This window comes from Triturus cristatus, chromosome 11 (genome assembly GCF_964204655.1).
Source record: "Triturus cristatus chromosome 11, aTriCri1.1, whole genome shotgun sequence".
NCBI classification, from domain to species: domain Eukaryota; kingdom Metazoa; phylum Chordata; class Amphibia; order Caudata; family Salamandridae; genus Triturus; species Triturus cristatus.
Genome location: NC_140594.1, coordinates 230,331,968 through 230,349,604, shown reverse-complemented (window position 1 = coordinate 230,349,604; position 17,637 = coordinate 230,331,968). Strand labels below are relative to the sequence as shown.

Sequence of the window (17,637 nt, the reverse complement as noted above, 5' to 3'; positions counted from 1 at the left end):
ACCCGCTCTCTTATGGGAAGCCAGTGGAGGAGTTTTAGGGCCGGTTTGGCCGACGCTCTGGCAGGAGTCTTTGTGAGAATCCGGGCCGCGGTGTTCTGAACTCTCTGAAGTTTGTTCAGCGTCGCTTCAGGGGCGCCCAGTCATGTGAAACAGAATTGGTACTTATACTGTCTTTTCTTAAGAGTCATGGTTGCTACGAATAAACCTTGACTTTTCAATAGCGTAGAAGTAGCGCATGTGTACACCTTTGTTTTTTATGGCATTAGACGTGGTATCGGAGGCAGTTCGTTGCTTTTTTCTGCTGACATGATATTGATCTATGCACCAATGTCTATAGTAAAAGTTGTATGGCAGCCATTCGCCTTTAGCGTTATCTTGTAGCACTGTCCAAATGAGTTTGGTCACTTCACATGGTGATCTCTCTCTGACTTGTGTTCTTCTTTGCAAGCAGTCACACCTACATGAGCACGTCATTCTGTGCTCGACATCACCATTGCACACCCATCATCTTCACTGTCGCTCAATTATGATGTTGAAGAAACTTTGTATAGTCTCTGCTTGCCTGAACTGATGTTGTTGTTAAGCCATGGCTAGAGTGCTTCTGGAACTTTCTGGCATCCATTTTCTCTTCTCGTCGTGATGCACTTAGTTTCTCTTTCGCTTTTCAGACAGTTATGAAATGGTTTACTTTCCCACAGCCTCTGCATATCTGTCCATTGGTGGGACTTTTACCTTCGTATATAAACGAAAATCCACATTAGAAACATAATTTAGTTTTTTTCCAGAGACATCGTCTTATGGGCCCCCACTTAGTGTTGCTGCTTACTTTTTATGATCAACGCTGATTCATTCTGGGCTGTCCCAGCTTTCATATCAGCAGCCTGTCAATCTGCACGTTCCTCAGCTCTCAGAGGCACAAGTACATTTTCTAGGCTGAATGTTTCTCTAAGCATGAGGTGTCTAAATGAATCAGAGAGGCAACTATCGATTACAGACGCATGGCTTCTTAGTCAATGAATTTGCCAAACTTGCAGTGCTTGATGAGGGTTTCAACTCTTTCGACAAACTCATCCATCATTTCACCAGCTTGCTGTATTGTCTGGTTGAAAATGTACCTTTCTTAGTAGACATTCGACATTAGATTGAACTTGGCTTCTAACGTCTCTTTAATGTGACGATAAGATTCTGCATCAGCTTCTGCGATTTTCTTTATCGCTTCTTTCACTCTATTACCTTCAAGGTTCTTTAAGTATTTGATGATCTTTTTGTCATCTACTTCTTCTAGAGCATCTATGAACTCATTGAACGTTTTGTTGTGTATCGATTTAGATGCCCGTACATAGGTTTCCCTGAATCATGCCCTTATATAGGCACAATTCGCATTGCCCTTATTTAGGGATAGAATCCCATGCCTTATTTAGACATTAGCCATGCTATCCAAATACAGGCATGGTCACCTACATCCGTCAATCCCACATCATGAAGAGTTCTTAGAAACCAGACCCTTAAGCCATCGGGACTTAACCAGCTAGGATTATTGATTTCTCCAAGAACTCATCTATTATGCGTGAACTACTATTCCTTAGGGGTTCATTCAGGACGTCTTCCTCTGCCCCACTTTACGTCAATGCTAGCATTCCTAAGCAACTTTCAGGTATAAATATGCCTTCCCTTATCATGGCAAGCACGGCACGGCACAGCTCGATACGGCTCGCCACGGCAAGTTCGGAAGAAATTCCCGCCTGGCGTACTGACCAGATGCTGTCATCCCTGCTCGCTGAGAATCCAGCTTCCAGTGTTCTGACTCCCTTCGCGGGGTGTTAAAGTTTGAGACCCAGAAAGAGATTCCCACCTCTCATATTCTAAGGTATGGAGCGGACTAGAACCTAGAGGGACTTTTGGCATAAAACCTTAGTATATCCCATACTATAGAAAACAGCACCTACTTCTTACCATGTACTACCCTTAGGTTGGATACACTGGGGTAGAACTATTTAGAAGCATCAGACGAGTATTCACTTTTTAGCCTGGGTAATTTATGTATGTATATATGAATATATATGTCATAGCTAAAAGACAATGCTATTGCAGTATTATTTCTTCTTACTGCTTACGCTGTGCGTATTATATCTTGCTTACTGTCTAATGATTGTAACAGCTCATATCTCTTACATGAGAAACAAGACTGGTCAATAAATCCTTTTATTGAAACACCGGTCTATCTATTTCTGTGTAACTCTGAAGAAACTGAGGATGCACGATTGACTGAGTGAAACTTATCTATTGTTTCCACGATTCTGAGACACGTTCCGATTCTAAGGGAAACAAAGTTGTCATGTTTATGCGGTTGTCAGAAACTACTCCCTTCTTGTTTATTCAAGAAGTTTCTAGTGACCTTTGAGTAAGCTGGCACACAAAGTAACTAAGTTTAATGTACTCGATAGAGGCATACTGACCTTAGTCCCATGCGAAAACTATAGTGTATATTATTCCAATGCGCAGAGCCTATAAGGGAAATGGGAACTACACTTTCGATCCATGCAGTCCATCTGGCACCAATATTCTGCCTTTTGACTGTATTGTAGAGTAGTGGTGGTTTCAGGAACACAGCTGCACCCTATTTGGCACTCCTTTATGCAGCCATTGAAAAATGTCACTATTCCGACTGGCTTTTCCTCAGATTCCATGTCCCTGGCTACTTTGGACACACCAGCCGCCGACCAGGCCAGATCCATAGTTGGGTGACACTTTCTTTGTTCACATTGGTAAGAGCACTTGTATACTCGCACCTGCAATTTGGAGATTCATTGGGCCTGGTTGTCTCTGCCTTTAGCATTTTCTTGCACTTGGCGTCACTACCTTTAGCGTTTCTTTCTGTATCTATGACGGCTCTGTGCTATGCTGTGGAGCAGTATCCCTTCTTTTGGTCTTACCAGTAGGATTCTGGCAGGCTTTCTGACTGTGCTTCTCTGTAGGAGCTTCACCTTCAAGGGCCTTGTAGGGTGGTGCTTTGACTCCACATATGCCAAGCCTAGGCTGCTTCTTGAGTCACACACAAGAGCAGTTTGATGGACCTAGGCCAACTCTCAGGGAGAGCTGTATTGTTTCTTAGGGGCACGTATTTCAACCTTGTCGGCAGTTGTCACATCCTCCCTAGGTCTGGAGCATGCAAATTACCATCCCACACACAGCTCTGTAACACACATCTTTATTTTTTAGCATGCTACCATTAACTGAACGCCCTATGTCAAACTTTATTGACCACACCCTGATACCTCCCCAAATAATTCCATAACTTTATAAGGAGTCCACCAAGGACCAAGAGGGTCCTACTTCACATAATCACATGACACTACACGGAAGACATCAAGTGACAGCATCTGCTAACCTGTCATCCTTTTCTGCTGCAGAAGGCAGGGGTCTGCCACCAATAGCTTCCAGCTGGAGTGAAGATTTTGGGGACTTGTACACATGCCCAGTGCCTGATAGTTCTGTGGGGCTGTCGGATTCCTGCCTTTTTCGAAGCTGAGCCTATGACAAAACAAGTTTATTAATTCAATGCCATCTTGCTTGGTCACTGTCCCTCCAAAAAGACATTTCTAATTATTCAGAATGCAGTAATGACAAAAAGTCAACAATTTATTGTTATGTATGGTTTTAAATCGCAATTTCCTTAAAGACTTTGATAAGTTTGAACGATTCCAAAATGCTAAACCGAAAAGCAGACTTACATCCAACTAAACAATACATTAGAAAACTTGAGTCTTTACCATAAAAATGTTTAACCTTTTCTAGAATCAAATACAACAGACTACCATTCGCTACTGATTGCCCACATACTTACTCATGTTCAGCTCTTCCAAGACAGAGGTCATACAATTCCCACCGTCCTCTACTATGAACTCTAATCCTAGCTCTATTAACTTCCATCCTTATAGACTGGTTATAGCCACTTTGTACAAAAGCTGGGCGCTTTTTTCCAATCGCTCCAAGAAGTTGGAATCTTTCATCACAACTACTGCAGCAATATTTAAAGTCCTACATATACACAAAATCTGTCATTGTATTCTCTTCCACTCAGCCTAAGCACTAGTTAGCTCATTGGATATTGGGTAACTGGACTATTGCAATAGTCTTTTAAAGGGCCTACTCATCACACCTTTGCTTCCATTGACAAAGGTTTAAACTTCATCACTAGAGTAGTAAACAATCTGCATTAAAGCAACCACTGCTGCCATCAAGTCAATTTGCTTTCACAAATAATTAGGGCTTTTACAAAACTTTCCCACTAGTCTCCACTCCAAAGTCATTTATGGGCTTGCCCAGGTTAGTGCTTAGTTACTTTATCCCAATGCATCTGGTCATACAACTTTATTTAAGCTAATCGGCACTTCCTTACCGCAAGTGAAATCGCACTGTGCAGCGTCCAATTTCTGGACATTTAAGCCACTTGGACCTACACACTGGAATGCTCTCCCACTAAAGATCAAAAACTGCTTAACAGTACTAGAAATGAAACAGCACCAAAACTACACCTATGTAATTGAACTATTGCCACAGAGTGACAAATATTGTTAAAACGTCGATTTTATGTGTACCTCAAGCTGGAAGACATTTGCCAACTATGAGGGCATACTGCATGTTCTCTATGTTACTAAAATTTCAAATGGCTTTGGTTTTTGCTGTTCTTATTCTCATACATCTCATTTAATATATACCATTTATAAACACATTGACGTCTGTAATTCGGCTCAATCCACCTACTGTCATAAGTATTTTGTCCTCTCTAATCAGATTGGTACCTGCTGCCACCTGTTACTTAACTAAGCGAAGCAAGAGCCTCTCAAACACACCTCCCTTGGTTAATATCCATCTCTGGTCCATCTCAATAATTCAACTTGTGGCATAACATCCTCATCTATTGCCAGGGATTTGGGTTAAGTGGCAAAAGCATGTTTGCTACTGCGAACATTCATCAACACCAACTTTGGCCAACACCTACACTTCAAAGGAGACCACATCATATTGTACAAGGCTAAAATCACAACTCTAACCCATTAATCTTCAATGGGGAGAACGATCCCAAGGCTTAGGAAAGATTTGTGTGGAACATAAAATGGAAAGCAAGGCACCTCTGGGATGTTGTAGGAAGCTAACTGCTTCCATATACTCCAAAGCAGCCTGCCTTTCATACTTCCTTGACCCAAATTTTCCTAACAGTAGTAGCACCCTCCATCATCTCACAATTCCGAGTATGGTAAGATGCTCTTACCTAGCTTACCAAACAAGAACATTTCATATTTCCAAGTTGTCCAGAAAACTGCAGCAAGGTCCATGGCCGTCTGTTACAATTTTCACAATCTTCTTATCACTACGCAGGCTTCCTGTCTACTTCGGAGTCACATTCATAGAACTCTTTCAGCCATAAATGCATCGATTGGAAGGCTCCATAATATACCGATAACAGCAGATAACAGGCATTTTCAATGCAATATGTCTCGCACTTGCGAGTGTTTAAGCTATTAGCATTGTAAATGGTAATGCCTTTTATTTATTTGTTTTTAAAAGCAACACATTTATAAAAGCCATTGTTATTTTTAATGCCAAGAGCTGAAACTCTGGCAAATGCAACACCACTTTAAAGGTGGCCGCGCCCCTTTTTTTAGATGCTGCTCACATATTCAGGTTACAGTAAGCAGCGTCTAAACAAACGGGTGTGGCCAACATTAATGTGAAAGCGCATATGGCGCTTTCTGACAAAGTAAAGAAAAAAATTAATTTCAAAAGGTTCTGTAGCGCGGCCGCAAAAGGGAAAGCGGCCCGCATATATTAAATAAGCGCTGCCACTATAGTTAAAGCGGACCGCGCTGTAATTTGAATAAATACATTACTATTATAATAAAAGCGGGTGGATGCTGCGATGTAGGTGGAATAGGGGAAGAGTATTAAGGAAAATAGCACTCACCGACTTATAAATCAGACCGTGTAACAATACCAGTAAAAGGCCCAGTTGCTATGGGAGGTAACAAATGCAGCCAAGGCAGTACCAAGGAGGGACTAACAAGCCTATTCACAAATAAAAAGCAACCATTTAGCAAGGACAGCAACAGGAGCCAAATAAAAAGATATGTGGGGAAATGGGCAGAGCTTGTATGCCATACCTGAATATAGAATGCCGCAGAGCAAAACACATGCGCTGCCCAGGATCGACCTAAAAATATTACGTTTCCGGAAAAGCTGGATTTACCCAGAATTTTAAGTGGTTTTAATTTGGTGAGGCTCACTTTCCCCAGTACTACTTAAGGCCATTGATTTTAGGAAGGGTCTCTCAAAGCTACAGACATAAATATAGGTAAACTATGAAGCCAGAGAGACAATTTCTGAAGGATAAATATTTTATTTATAAAACTTGAAATACAAGTGTGCTATTTACCACAGATGGGCAGTACGAAACAAGACTTCACATTTTCAAAGGATGATAAAATCTCTGAAAATTATCCAAACCCTAGAACATAAATTGACATCCTTGAATACAAAGATCATACACCTCGTGATGCCACAGAACGACCTCTTTTAATAAGTGGCTCATTATTAATATGTCATAGGAAAGAGACCCTTAACCAAGCACAAGACAAAGAGCACATCCACGTCCAATCCTTTGATGCAAAGTTAAGGCAAGGCCAACAGTAAGACAAATCAATTTTCTTTTTTTGCTTGGCAAACCATTCTTAATTGGTCCAACAATGAGAAAATGAGGATGTGGGAATCTATCCATATACAAAGCTCCCCAACAGGAGTTGATTGCAGAGGTGGGGGGGGGGGGGGGGGGGGGGGGGGAGCGGTTAAACTATTTCTAAACACCAGCCACTCCACATCGACGTATTCAAAGCCACATACATGCACAGCTCACCTCCTCCACCACACTGTAAACCAGCAACTAAATCAACCTCACTAACATTTGCTGTTCCTCATTTGTTTTATTCAACACAAACTCCATGCGTCCAATTTCAGAGCACTCGAGAATGTGTTGTAGTTTAAGACCCAATGCAATTACACAAAGCTCCTGATTTCTCTTGCTCATTAAGGCACCTTCAGTAGTCACTCAAGCAGTAGAAGCAACTAGCCTCACTACAGTCATAAATTCATTAGAGGAACCTGGCTGATACTAGCAACATTATTTATCTTCGACATGCTCTTGCACCAAGTCTACAACATACAACGATTGCCAGACCCAACCACAAAGGAGACCTGTATCAGTCAAGCCCAAGGGCAGAACCTTCCAAATGCTCACCTGCTACTTTTCCCAGACCATAAATCAGATAATCAAAACACACCTCATCTATTGTTCACTCGGCACAAAGTCATCATTCCCTTTAATGCAGATTTTGAAACAATTCTGTTACATAAGTTACCATATTAATAAATGAATGCCCCAAAGCAAAGCTATCCAACAATAGGGTACTTACTCTAATTAATAAATATATTCCAGAAAATGGCGAATTAAGTGTTCACTGCCCACAGTGACCACACCTAAGAATAAACAGTGTGATTACTAATATGTACATAACAATCCCCTTCAGATGGAATATCAACTGTAGGTCAACAAACGTGGATACCCTGCACAGTTTCTTGATTAGAGCAAGGACCTAGTCGGTTATATTGTCAATGTTTCAAACCTAAGTTATTTTATGGGTCATCATTGGGACATAGGTGTTGGAAATGGTCCTTTCTAGGGTGTTTTCCCTCGACTTTTTGCTTTTATCTCTCCTGGTTTTCTGATGATCTATGAGCTAACCGTAGGACTTTGAGCACTTTTGACACTGCCATTCAGTGCCAAAAAGCTGTGTTTGTCATATAGAAACTGGTGATTGGCGTGTAGGTGATTGGCTGATCTGAGTTTGCTGTAAGTCCCTCGGCATGTAAGTCAAATGCTCCTCCAGGGTCCTGCAGCACTGATTGTGGCACCTACAGAGGTAACTTCAAACAGGCCACAGGTTTGCCCTGGCGGAGCCTGTGTGTCCAGGTTAAGGTTACTCGGCTTGGCATTCAAAACGCTACTTGCCAAAGTTCTGCACGCCTCTCGCTACACCGAAGTACCCCCTGGAAGCAGGGTGTGGTGTCAGGGAGAGGCAGAGCATGGGTGCGGGTGCGCTCTATGCACTGGTAGTAAATGACACTGGATGGTGCGTTAGGAAATGTGGTGCCTGCTTCTCAAATTGGGTAACATGGGGGCCCAGGAAAAGGCTACTGGGCAGTATTTCCTATGTGCAGAAGAAATGCAGTATAGTGTTTGATATCAATCAATGAGTTAGTAATGGCAAATCTTCTACGTCATGCGAGTGAATTCAACATTACTAAGGTGGAAATGCTACTTTGGGAAAGTGGCCATTTCAGTACTCATGGCTCTGTGTGCCTGCCAGCCTATCGCCAATTCACATATGGGTGCTGGTGGGGGGAGCTACATTTGAATGTTACCGATAGAAGGCCATAAACTAGGGGCTCGGGGGAAACTGCAGACCTCCGACTCGGAGGGGCCTTCCTGCGACAGTTAAGAGGGGGTGGAATTAGCATCTGCCTTCCAAGGGGCAGGGCTTGGCCCCAATAAACATACTGATCAAGCTTCCTGGAGTAGGATGGCAGGCAGGACCTAATTTGAGAGGGCCTGTGCATTTCAAATGTGGCCTTTTGAACTGTTCTCATCTTCAAATGCCATTGTGGGTATAACTACTGGGGCTCTGCCCTCAGAAGTTAGAGCCACTTTTTGAATTGGAACCATAACTATGCTGGTTTTACGCTGGGACATCGATAAGAGGAACCACTGGAACAGGAGGGACTGAAACTGGAGGTGGCCTGGAGCTTGTCATGCTTCATGAAGGGGACTATCACTTGGTGGATTTTGCCTGGATGTTGCTGGCCTGCAGCCTATTGCCCACTGTTATGGCCTGGGTCCATAAGCAGTCTCCAAGGGCCGGTTGGCTGGGCTCCTTACCACTAGATCCCAGGATATAAAGAATCTCCCAGTTTCCACAAGATCATAAGGACAATGCAGGGTGCAGCGGAAACAGGTAGAAGCGATCGTCAGTTGGGGGAAGGATCATCCTGACATACGCAGTTATCACACTGTGCAGAAGAGTGTGCTCATAAAGATCAGCGGCCTACCTGGAGTGCAAGGACACGAGGAGTTCAAGGAGTGCTGGGGATGTTTGCAGAGTCCAAGGGACCCGTGCTTCCAACCGGAAACCATTGCTAGCTCGCACTCTACAGCGTGCGGTGCCCGAGTAGTGTTGGAGGAAGTTTGGAGAGCCCGCGGGACCCAAGGTGGAAGCCTAGACTGTGTCTCCAACCTCCAGGTCAGGACGACGACCATGCCTGACATTGTGGCCTCTGTCCAAGCTCGCCAGCTTACTCTCCCCAGATCCATGCCACAAGGTACTCTGTTGTTGAGAATATCGTAACTGAACCCGCGGGGTCTCATTGTGCCTTGTGTGCACCCATGGCGGGCTGCCAGATGCAACTGCAGCTTGCATCTCTGCCAGAGGGGAACATTTTGGAAGCGCGAAGCATCCGGTGTCACAGTATTTTGCCTGGGGGAGGGGGGGGGGGGGGGGGGAGGAAGGGGATAGTGATCTCTCACTTGGGAAGGTGCCCCCGGGTGCCTGAAGGCCTCATATTGTGGATAAAAGATGTAACTGTTTCCTTCCACTTTAGGTTGTCCCAACACTCTAATCAAAGTATTGCCACTAGGTGCAATGTGTTTCATCGGCTGGTGTAATTTGTGTAGCTGAGGGGCTAGGTAACGAGGCTTAGTCAAAACCTGTGATTTCTTGACCATTACAACTATCGGGGTATGCATTATTGGGAATATCGTGTTCTATGCTCATGTGTTAGTGGGAAAGTGGATTACCTCTGAACAGCTTGCATATATGTTTCTGTCGCTTTGAATGTGGGAGGGATTGCCTGGATCGTGAACACCTCAGGGAAGTACGCATAAGGTTCTATGTTGCTTACGAGGCTGAGGGGATAACTGGGCAAGTGAATAACTATTACTAGTACATGTATGCTCATGTCGTTTTGCTGCTAATGGGAGAGTTTGAAAATTGCCTATAACTGTAAAGGAGTGTGAGAGTGTGAGTGTGTGAGTGTGTGAGTGTGTGAGTGTGTGAGTGTGTGAGTGTGTGAGTGTGTGAGTGTGTGAGTGTGTGAGTGTGTGAGTGTGTGAGTGTGTGAGTGAGTGTGTGTGTGAGTGTGAGTGTGAGTGTGTGTGTGTGTGTGTGTGTGTGTGTGTGTGTGTGTAATACAAAGACTAGTGTTTTATACTTACGGTGTGGAGTTTTTTTGTGGTGTACTCAGTGTTGCGAGGGTGGTGCTGTGACAACCCAAATGTATCTTACTTAGCCTATCTTGAACGATGGATCCGGTCTGGCGTTGATGCGTCCCAGCCAGCCAGAAACCACTGAATCCAACTATAATCAACAAACTTGTGCCCACATTTCAGAGAAGAGTTGGAAAATTAATGCTTGCAAAAATTGAAGACAGTAACCGATACCCAAAAGCAAATGTCAGATGGATTCCAGTACACCCTGCAACAGAAACCCCCAAGTAAAGATTATCAACACAAAGGTATTTATTCTAAATAACAAGATGTTTGGTCACTATGGACACCAAGCATTTTAAGTGCAGTTTCCTTTAGCATTTTTATTTGTTATTTAGAATAAATACTTTCATGCTGGCTGGCTCTGCTTTGGGGCATTTACCGCTATGGTTACAAGCTCGTATTGGGTATATAAGGCTCATCTTGGTTTTGGCAATATTATTTTATCACGGGCCTAGCTGACAACATAAAAGATGCATCCATCACCTCATCAACAACCACAAACGCAAACACATACTCACTTACCCATACATTCACAAACATGCACACATACACCCACCCGTTCAAGGCACACATGCACTAATACACACATTTATTTATGGAGATTCCTGAGCCATACAACATGCTATATGCATACAACAGACCCGCAACACTACCTGGTAAAGAAGGGATATTGGGAAATATAAAAAGGAAACGCTGGCTTGTACTAGTTGCCTACAGGTTTGGGTAGCAGTTCAAGTATGAAGTCTAGCAATTGCTTTTACATTTCATTTAGGATAATTTTTCTATCTAACATCACAAACATTTGTGGCATTCCCATGTGTCAGGTTCAGTTCTACATCATGTTAAGTCAAGCTGTAAAATGACTGAGTGACTTCTTAATTTAGGCACCCGAGGAAATGCAACAAAACGAACATGAAGTCATTATTTTGATAAAGAAAAGAAACACTTTAATTACATGACTTAAGCAGTAGCAACAGCAAACACCACTTACAATCAACACCCTTGTCCCTTCACTTTCCCTTCAACAGCATTCTAAAGGGTGCTCAAAGGGCTGCACAGAGGACACTGTGTTCCTACCCACCTTACAAGGGAGGAATGCAATTGAGAAACGAGAAAAAAGGTGCGAGAGAGGAATCGATCTCTACTTTCCCTCCCCCAAATTGTCAGCCCCAACAGAATTGCAGATGTGCTTATTGCAGAGCTCCTCAGCCTCTAAAGCTATCAGGACAAGTGTGCATATGATGGAAGGCACTAATTACTACTTGAACAACTTTGTGATCTTGATGATGGTTCATTGAGCAACAGAGTGTATTGTGTCTGCTTGATATACGAGATCAGCACCCAGGCATAATGTTCAGCCACCTGGAATAGGTCAGCAGCACTCTACTGCAGCGTGCGAGAAAAGTACAGTGCCAAGGCGCATGGCAGCAGCACGAACACGTATAAAGTAGCCTCGTAAATTATGCTGCAAGCCTCTTGGAACATGATCACCCCCTTCCTGCCCTGGCAAGGGATCTACCCCGGACATTGTCTGGAGTAAACTAAATAAACACATTCTTTCTTTGGGGAGAAACAATTACTGAAGTACAACTGTTTGTATATATCAAAACATGTGTACTTTATTAGTGTGACAGAGGTGTAATTTGTATTAAAACTCAAAAAAATGTAATGCAAAATCCATTAATATCCAAATGCCCTACACAGTGATTGTATAAAGTTAAACAAGATCACATTTCCCTGTATCAATTTGCACAAAAATATGACATCCTCCCCCAAAAAAATCTGTAATTCGAATGGATTTATTTTCACTTCCTACTTCAAGCTGATTGTGATTAACCATTACAAGTATTCAAATAGTTGTCTTTATACGAGATGCATAATTTTAGCTACTTTCAGTTCCCATCGAGACTACTGATGTCTGTTCCGACGATTCTACTCAGTTACAGACCATTATCTCATGATTACTGCCACAGACAACACATTTTTCGCAGATTCGTTTACTTCTTTAGGGCTTACGCATGCAAATAGCTTTGTGAATGATGCCTCCTACTTTTGCACAAGCAAAATGGCGGGGAGAAACAAAATGCAAAACACATTTCTGGTGATAGCATAAAATACAAGTAGCTAATTTGAAACCTTTCTTCTCTGTAGCTGCATTCTTTTTTCTGTCCTCAGATACACCAGTGTCAATCTATTGTCAGTCGAGAGCGTGGGGGGACCAGCCTCTTTTTCGAAGTCTGGCCGATTATATGCAGAAGGAACCCGAGTCCAACAAACGCAATAAAGCCTACTGATGGCATTTAACCATTATACCTCAGACAACCGTGTCTTTTAGCTCATCTAGAACAATTCTGCTACAAACCCTTGTTTCCCCAGTTATGTTTTCAACACGTCATTCTCAGAAGCTGCGCTAAACACGTGTGCACTGTTGACACTCTCTGCTTTCAATGTTATCAAATACACGCCCTTGCTAAACAAATTCGTTAAAGAACAATATTCTTTGTTCTATGTTAACAGCACGTTTTCTTCTTGGGACCGAAAGTTAATTAAACTGGGCCCCACACAAATTACTTTTTAGCATAACTCCTCATTAAGCTTACTGACAGCCACCCAAAACAGTTGAAGCAAAAGACAACGGAAAAACATATGGATGAAAAATTGATCTATGAGATATTGATATGAATTGCCTTGCTCTTGTCTTCTATATGAAAGTCACATAATGCTGACCCACTGAGCAAGAACTCGCTCACACAATAGCGGACTACTTCGTGAAGATCATTTTAGTTAATCGGATTGCAGCAGAATATGAATATCTCAGTGTGCATCTCCTTCCACTCAAAGGCTGTCTCACTTTCAGTCGGGTTTTAATGGCGTTATCTCATCCTTTTCGTTCCACTACTTGGCCAGGCGCAGCAGCTTATAATATGGTAAAAAGAGCACAATTCTGGTTATCACGCGCAACACCGAAACGCTTCCCAACTGAGGACAATTAAAAACCCACACATTCCAACCAAGTGCAACCTACGGATTAGCATGATACCATATGCCAAAGGACTTCAGCGCCTTCTCAGGGTATGAAGAGTTACCTAACTGAAAAATAACGCTATTTAAAAAATATGCTTGCTCACTAAAGCAGCCTCGTCTTGCTAAGGGATGTAAAAACTATTTCTACACGTATGGCAGAGTTCTTTACCCACGTTGATACTGTCACACCATGTGAATACACCAATTAACAGATGGGTGCTGTCAATTGCTTTCTGTGATTTTGGTGGAATTATGTTTTAAATCACCAGCTTTGTAAATGCAGATGAGTAACATGGCAGTGTTTGTCAAAATGTATTCAGCTGGAGCGGGTAAAATAAATATTTTAAAAAATCTACATATTTCTCTCCTGTTCTGAAGAATGAAGTAAGATGGATTACCATCAAACGACACACTCACTTTGAGGATTTAATGAGGTCGTCATACTAGTCGCATGGTCAGTTCTTTTCGTACACTATTTACCTCTTGCTTGAACCTACTGCTGCTGTTGGTGATGCTTTCAGTTGGGTAATTATTGGTTTGTCTGGTAGACAGAAATGCTGGTTTATTGTTGGGGTTATGCTGCTTCTGTGGGATATATTGATGCAAGTCCGGTCGTGGCAGTTCGGGCTGGACTGTTCCCATGGGGAGCAGGGTCAAGTCTAATTTGCATATCGCTGGGTCTAAACTGGAATGGCATGCTGTGCAAAAAAAATGGATTTAGGCCCAGATCTCTGTACTGGGGGTGAATGTTTGACATTGTTTCAGCATTACGTCCACCAATTGTTCTTTTTGCATTTGTCCCCCTAAGTGAGAAGGGTGTGCCCAGATGTGGGTCCCATGCTCTCCATGCCACTGGAGTCAAGCTAGTCTAGCTGGTGAGAGGTGATACCCTGAAACCAGTCCCAGGATGCTTGCTTCCGGTCCAGGAAGGACCTGGCCTGGCAGTTTGGGCTGGACTGTTCCCATGGGAAGCAGGGTCAAGACTGATTTGCATATGGCTGGGTCTAAACTGGATTTGCACTGTGTGAAAAAAAACAATGGATTTAGGCCCAGATCTCCGTACCTGGGGATGAATGTTTAAACATTGTTTCAGCATTATGCCCATCAGTTGTTCTTTTTGCATTCTTTAAGGAAATCTATGGAAGCATTTTATCTCCATTTTGATGCCATTCCGAACATTTTGCCACTGAAAGTCACATTGATTCGCTTAACTTCTAAAGAGAGTTCAAAATTCTCCATCAAAAGTACTGGTATTGTGCCACTTTGGTAGTTTGAAGCTTCGGGACTTAGTTGCTCAAGTTACGGTAATGGTCTTTCTGGTGGAACCCAAGAAATCCCAGTGAGGGTCTAACATCGTCCACTGCGTCTTCAGCAGCCCTCAGGTCAGTCAGATTCAGTTCCCTCCCAGTGCGTGTCCAACCCACAGAACACAGCCTCAGTCTCTCCTTCGTGTACTGACCTGAATCCTTTGGCACACAGGAGGGGCTGCCGGTACCAGACATAGGGGGCTGATGCGATACTTGGACAATACAAGCGTAGACTTTCTTGGTGTAAACCCCCATGCCGAGATTGTCATGGGTCCCAGTGATTCAGCATTGTTAACTTTACCGGTGGCCCCCTCTGGAATACAGGGTTACTGCAGCGCAGCAGTCCATGTTCGCCTAGGCCCGCATGGTGCTTCACTTTCGGCTCAGTCTCCAGCAACCCACTCCTGGCATATGGGTGTTCAAGAGAACATGGCACACGGTCAACGACCCAATCTGTGCATAGCCTCACATTTCGCTGGGGGAATCCTCTCAAAGGGCTCCACACTGGACCTTGCTCCCTTCAATGCTCTCCTCTTCCTCACAGGGCACACTGGTCTTGGTAAATAGGCAGGCACTGGTGCTTCAGGATCCAGGGCAAGTGATCTGGGTGTCTAGGGTGACGTCCCCTCACCCAGCAGAGAGACTGGCAGGCCTTTGCCCCCCCAGTCCTAGTCACAGGCAGAAGTCATGAAGAGCTTTCCCTTCTCACACAGCCCGTCTGGCTGCTTGGCAAATGGCCAATATTTGGGGTCTCAACCTCCCCTTCTTATAGTCCATTTCCAGACACCAAAATTTAATTTAGGGTCTGAATCTTTGAAGAATTATGTGGAGGTTCTGCTTCTTTTGAAGGGTACATTTCTCAGTTTCTTCTTTCCTCATGTAAGACTGTCACAGCACGCAAGACTCTGAAGCTGACTGTCTCACAACACAATTTGTCAGAGCGACCAGAGTTCACACCTGGAAGGCAGCCACATTGATATGTGCATCAAAAGGTTGATCCCAGACCCCCAGTTCTACTCTTAATGATTCCCTTATCATTCCCATCTCTCTTCCTGAGATGTGACCAGGCCCTTTCCTTGTGACCGATCAATGAATCAAAGAGCAGTCTTTTGAAGTGAAAATGGAGTCTCTTGCTTTTCCCTTCAGTGTGTCACCACTCAGCTCACAGGAATGCAGCAATACACATTTGTCTGGGGGGATTCCTCTTCTCCTCAGATCTTCACCAGGCAAGCATGGGCTACCCAAAATGGAACTCAGGGTCCTCCATAGAAAGCACACTTACTCAATGTACATTCACAGCACACTTATTGTTCAGCACTACTGTCATGCATTGTACCATATGAGGTACACATGCATACAGCACACACAGTTGGCCTGAGCGCACTGTTCAGCACTGAAGCTTTTCCATATTTAACCAGGGTGTGCTATTTACAAATATACACACACTGCCAGCACACACACACACACACACCATGAGGGCCCTGCACAACACTTCACCCTTCATGTACTGTACTTCACGCAAGCACACAAACAAGCAGCACATGCTCCCAGCAAACGATCTCACTGCGCAGCACTACATCTGTTGTGCCATGTATTCCCTACAGGCATACATAAACCTAGTACATGAACTAACCACACACATACTCCCTAGTACTGCCCTACCCCTGTGCTGCACCCTTCCCAGGCACACTTTCAACCAGAGAGAAGTCACTACTCCCACACTGTGCAGCACTCCACATCCACCTGACGTAGGCCAAAGGTTGAGTTAAGCACACAGTAATGGAACTCTAAAAAGGTGAGTGATCCTGTAGGCCTCACTCCAGTGACACAGGGTGTTCACTACTGCTGATAATTACATGGTATGCTACCACCACCGCGCTTGTGCTGCTTTACTCCTGGTGAAGGCCTTTCACCACTGAGGGTAGCGATCCTTTGGGCTAGAGGCACTGTCCTATGCGGATGACACACAAATTATCGTGTCAATTACCAACAGCATTGAGGCTTCTGCTGCAAACTTTAAGAGCTGCATGCAGGCCGTGGCCTCCTGGATGGTAGACAACTATCTGCGACTCAATGGTGACAAGACAGATATCTTGATATATGGTGCCCATCAATCCATTTGGTCCCACTCCTGGTGGTCTGAAATGCTCAGCTCCTGTCCCACCGCAGCTCCAACTGCAAAGAATCTTGGTGTTAGAGTTGACAGTTCTCTCTCCTTTAATCCCCAGATCAACAGAACGGTCTCCACCTGTTTTGGCATAATCAGGATTCCTTGTCTTTCCCTTTCCTCCCGGAAGCAGGCAGTGGTGGCCTTGGTCCTGTCCAGATTGGACTATTGTAATGTGCTATATCTGGACATCAACAAGGGTTGCATCCACAAACTGCAGCTTGTACAGAATGCAGCGGCCAGACTTGTAATGGATATTCCCAAATTCCAGTCTGTTGTGGCATCCATTCGTAAGTTACACTGGCTTCCCTTGGGAAAGAGAACCTTGTTCAAGGCCCTCTGTCTTGTCCTTAAGGCTCTCCACAACTCGGGCCCCAAAGGCATTAAACGGCTCTTCCTAAGGTATGTCCCTACCAAACATCTGCGGTCGGCCAGCAAAAACTGGCTGGTAGTTCCCAGGTTCAGGAGAGCTAGATGTGGAGGAAGAACTTTTTCTGTTGCTGCTTCTAGGCTCTGGAATTCCCTCCCCCTATCAAGCTCTGGGCGAGACTTCTACCTTTTGTTTCGCAAAGCATTAAAAACATGGCTTTTCACTCTAATGGTTGGATCCATACTGTGCTCCTCTCACCTCTGGACCTAAGCGTAACGCCTTGACGCCCTTGGTCAAAGTTCGCGCTTTACAAGACTTATATTCACGCATTCATTCCAGTCCAAAAAGACAGCAGTCCATGAGACAGGCCTATGTCATGGTGCACAAGCATTAT

General features: G+C 43.9%; 1 protein-coding gene across 4 annotated transcripts in view; it reads right to left on the bottom strand.

Moving 5' to 3' along the window:
• KIAA1671 (KIAA1671 ortholog) overlaps positions 1 to 17,637 on the bottom strand; it is an 899,111-nt gene that overhangs the window by 49,092 nt on the left and 832,382 nt on the right. For all 4 annotated transcript variants that reach the window (XM_085633358.1, XM_085633361.1, XM_085633359.1 and 1 more), the window contains one exon: positions 3,389 to 3,531. In XM_085633358.1, coding sequence (XP_085489484.1) covers positions 3,389 to 3,531 — 143 coding nt within the window. The remainder of the gene's footprint in view (positions 1 to 3,388; positions 3,532 to 17,637) is intronic.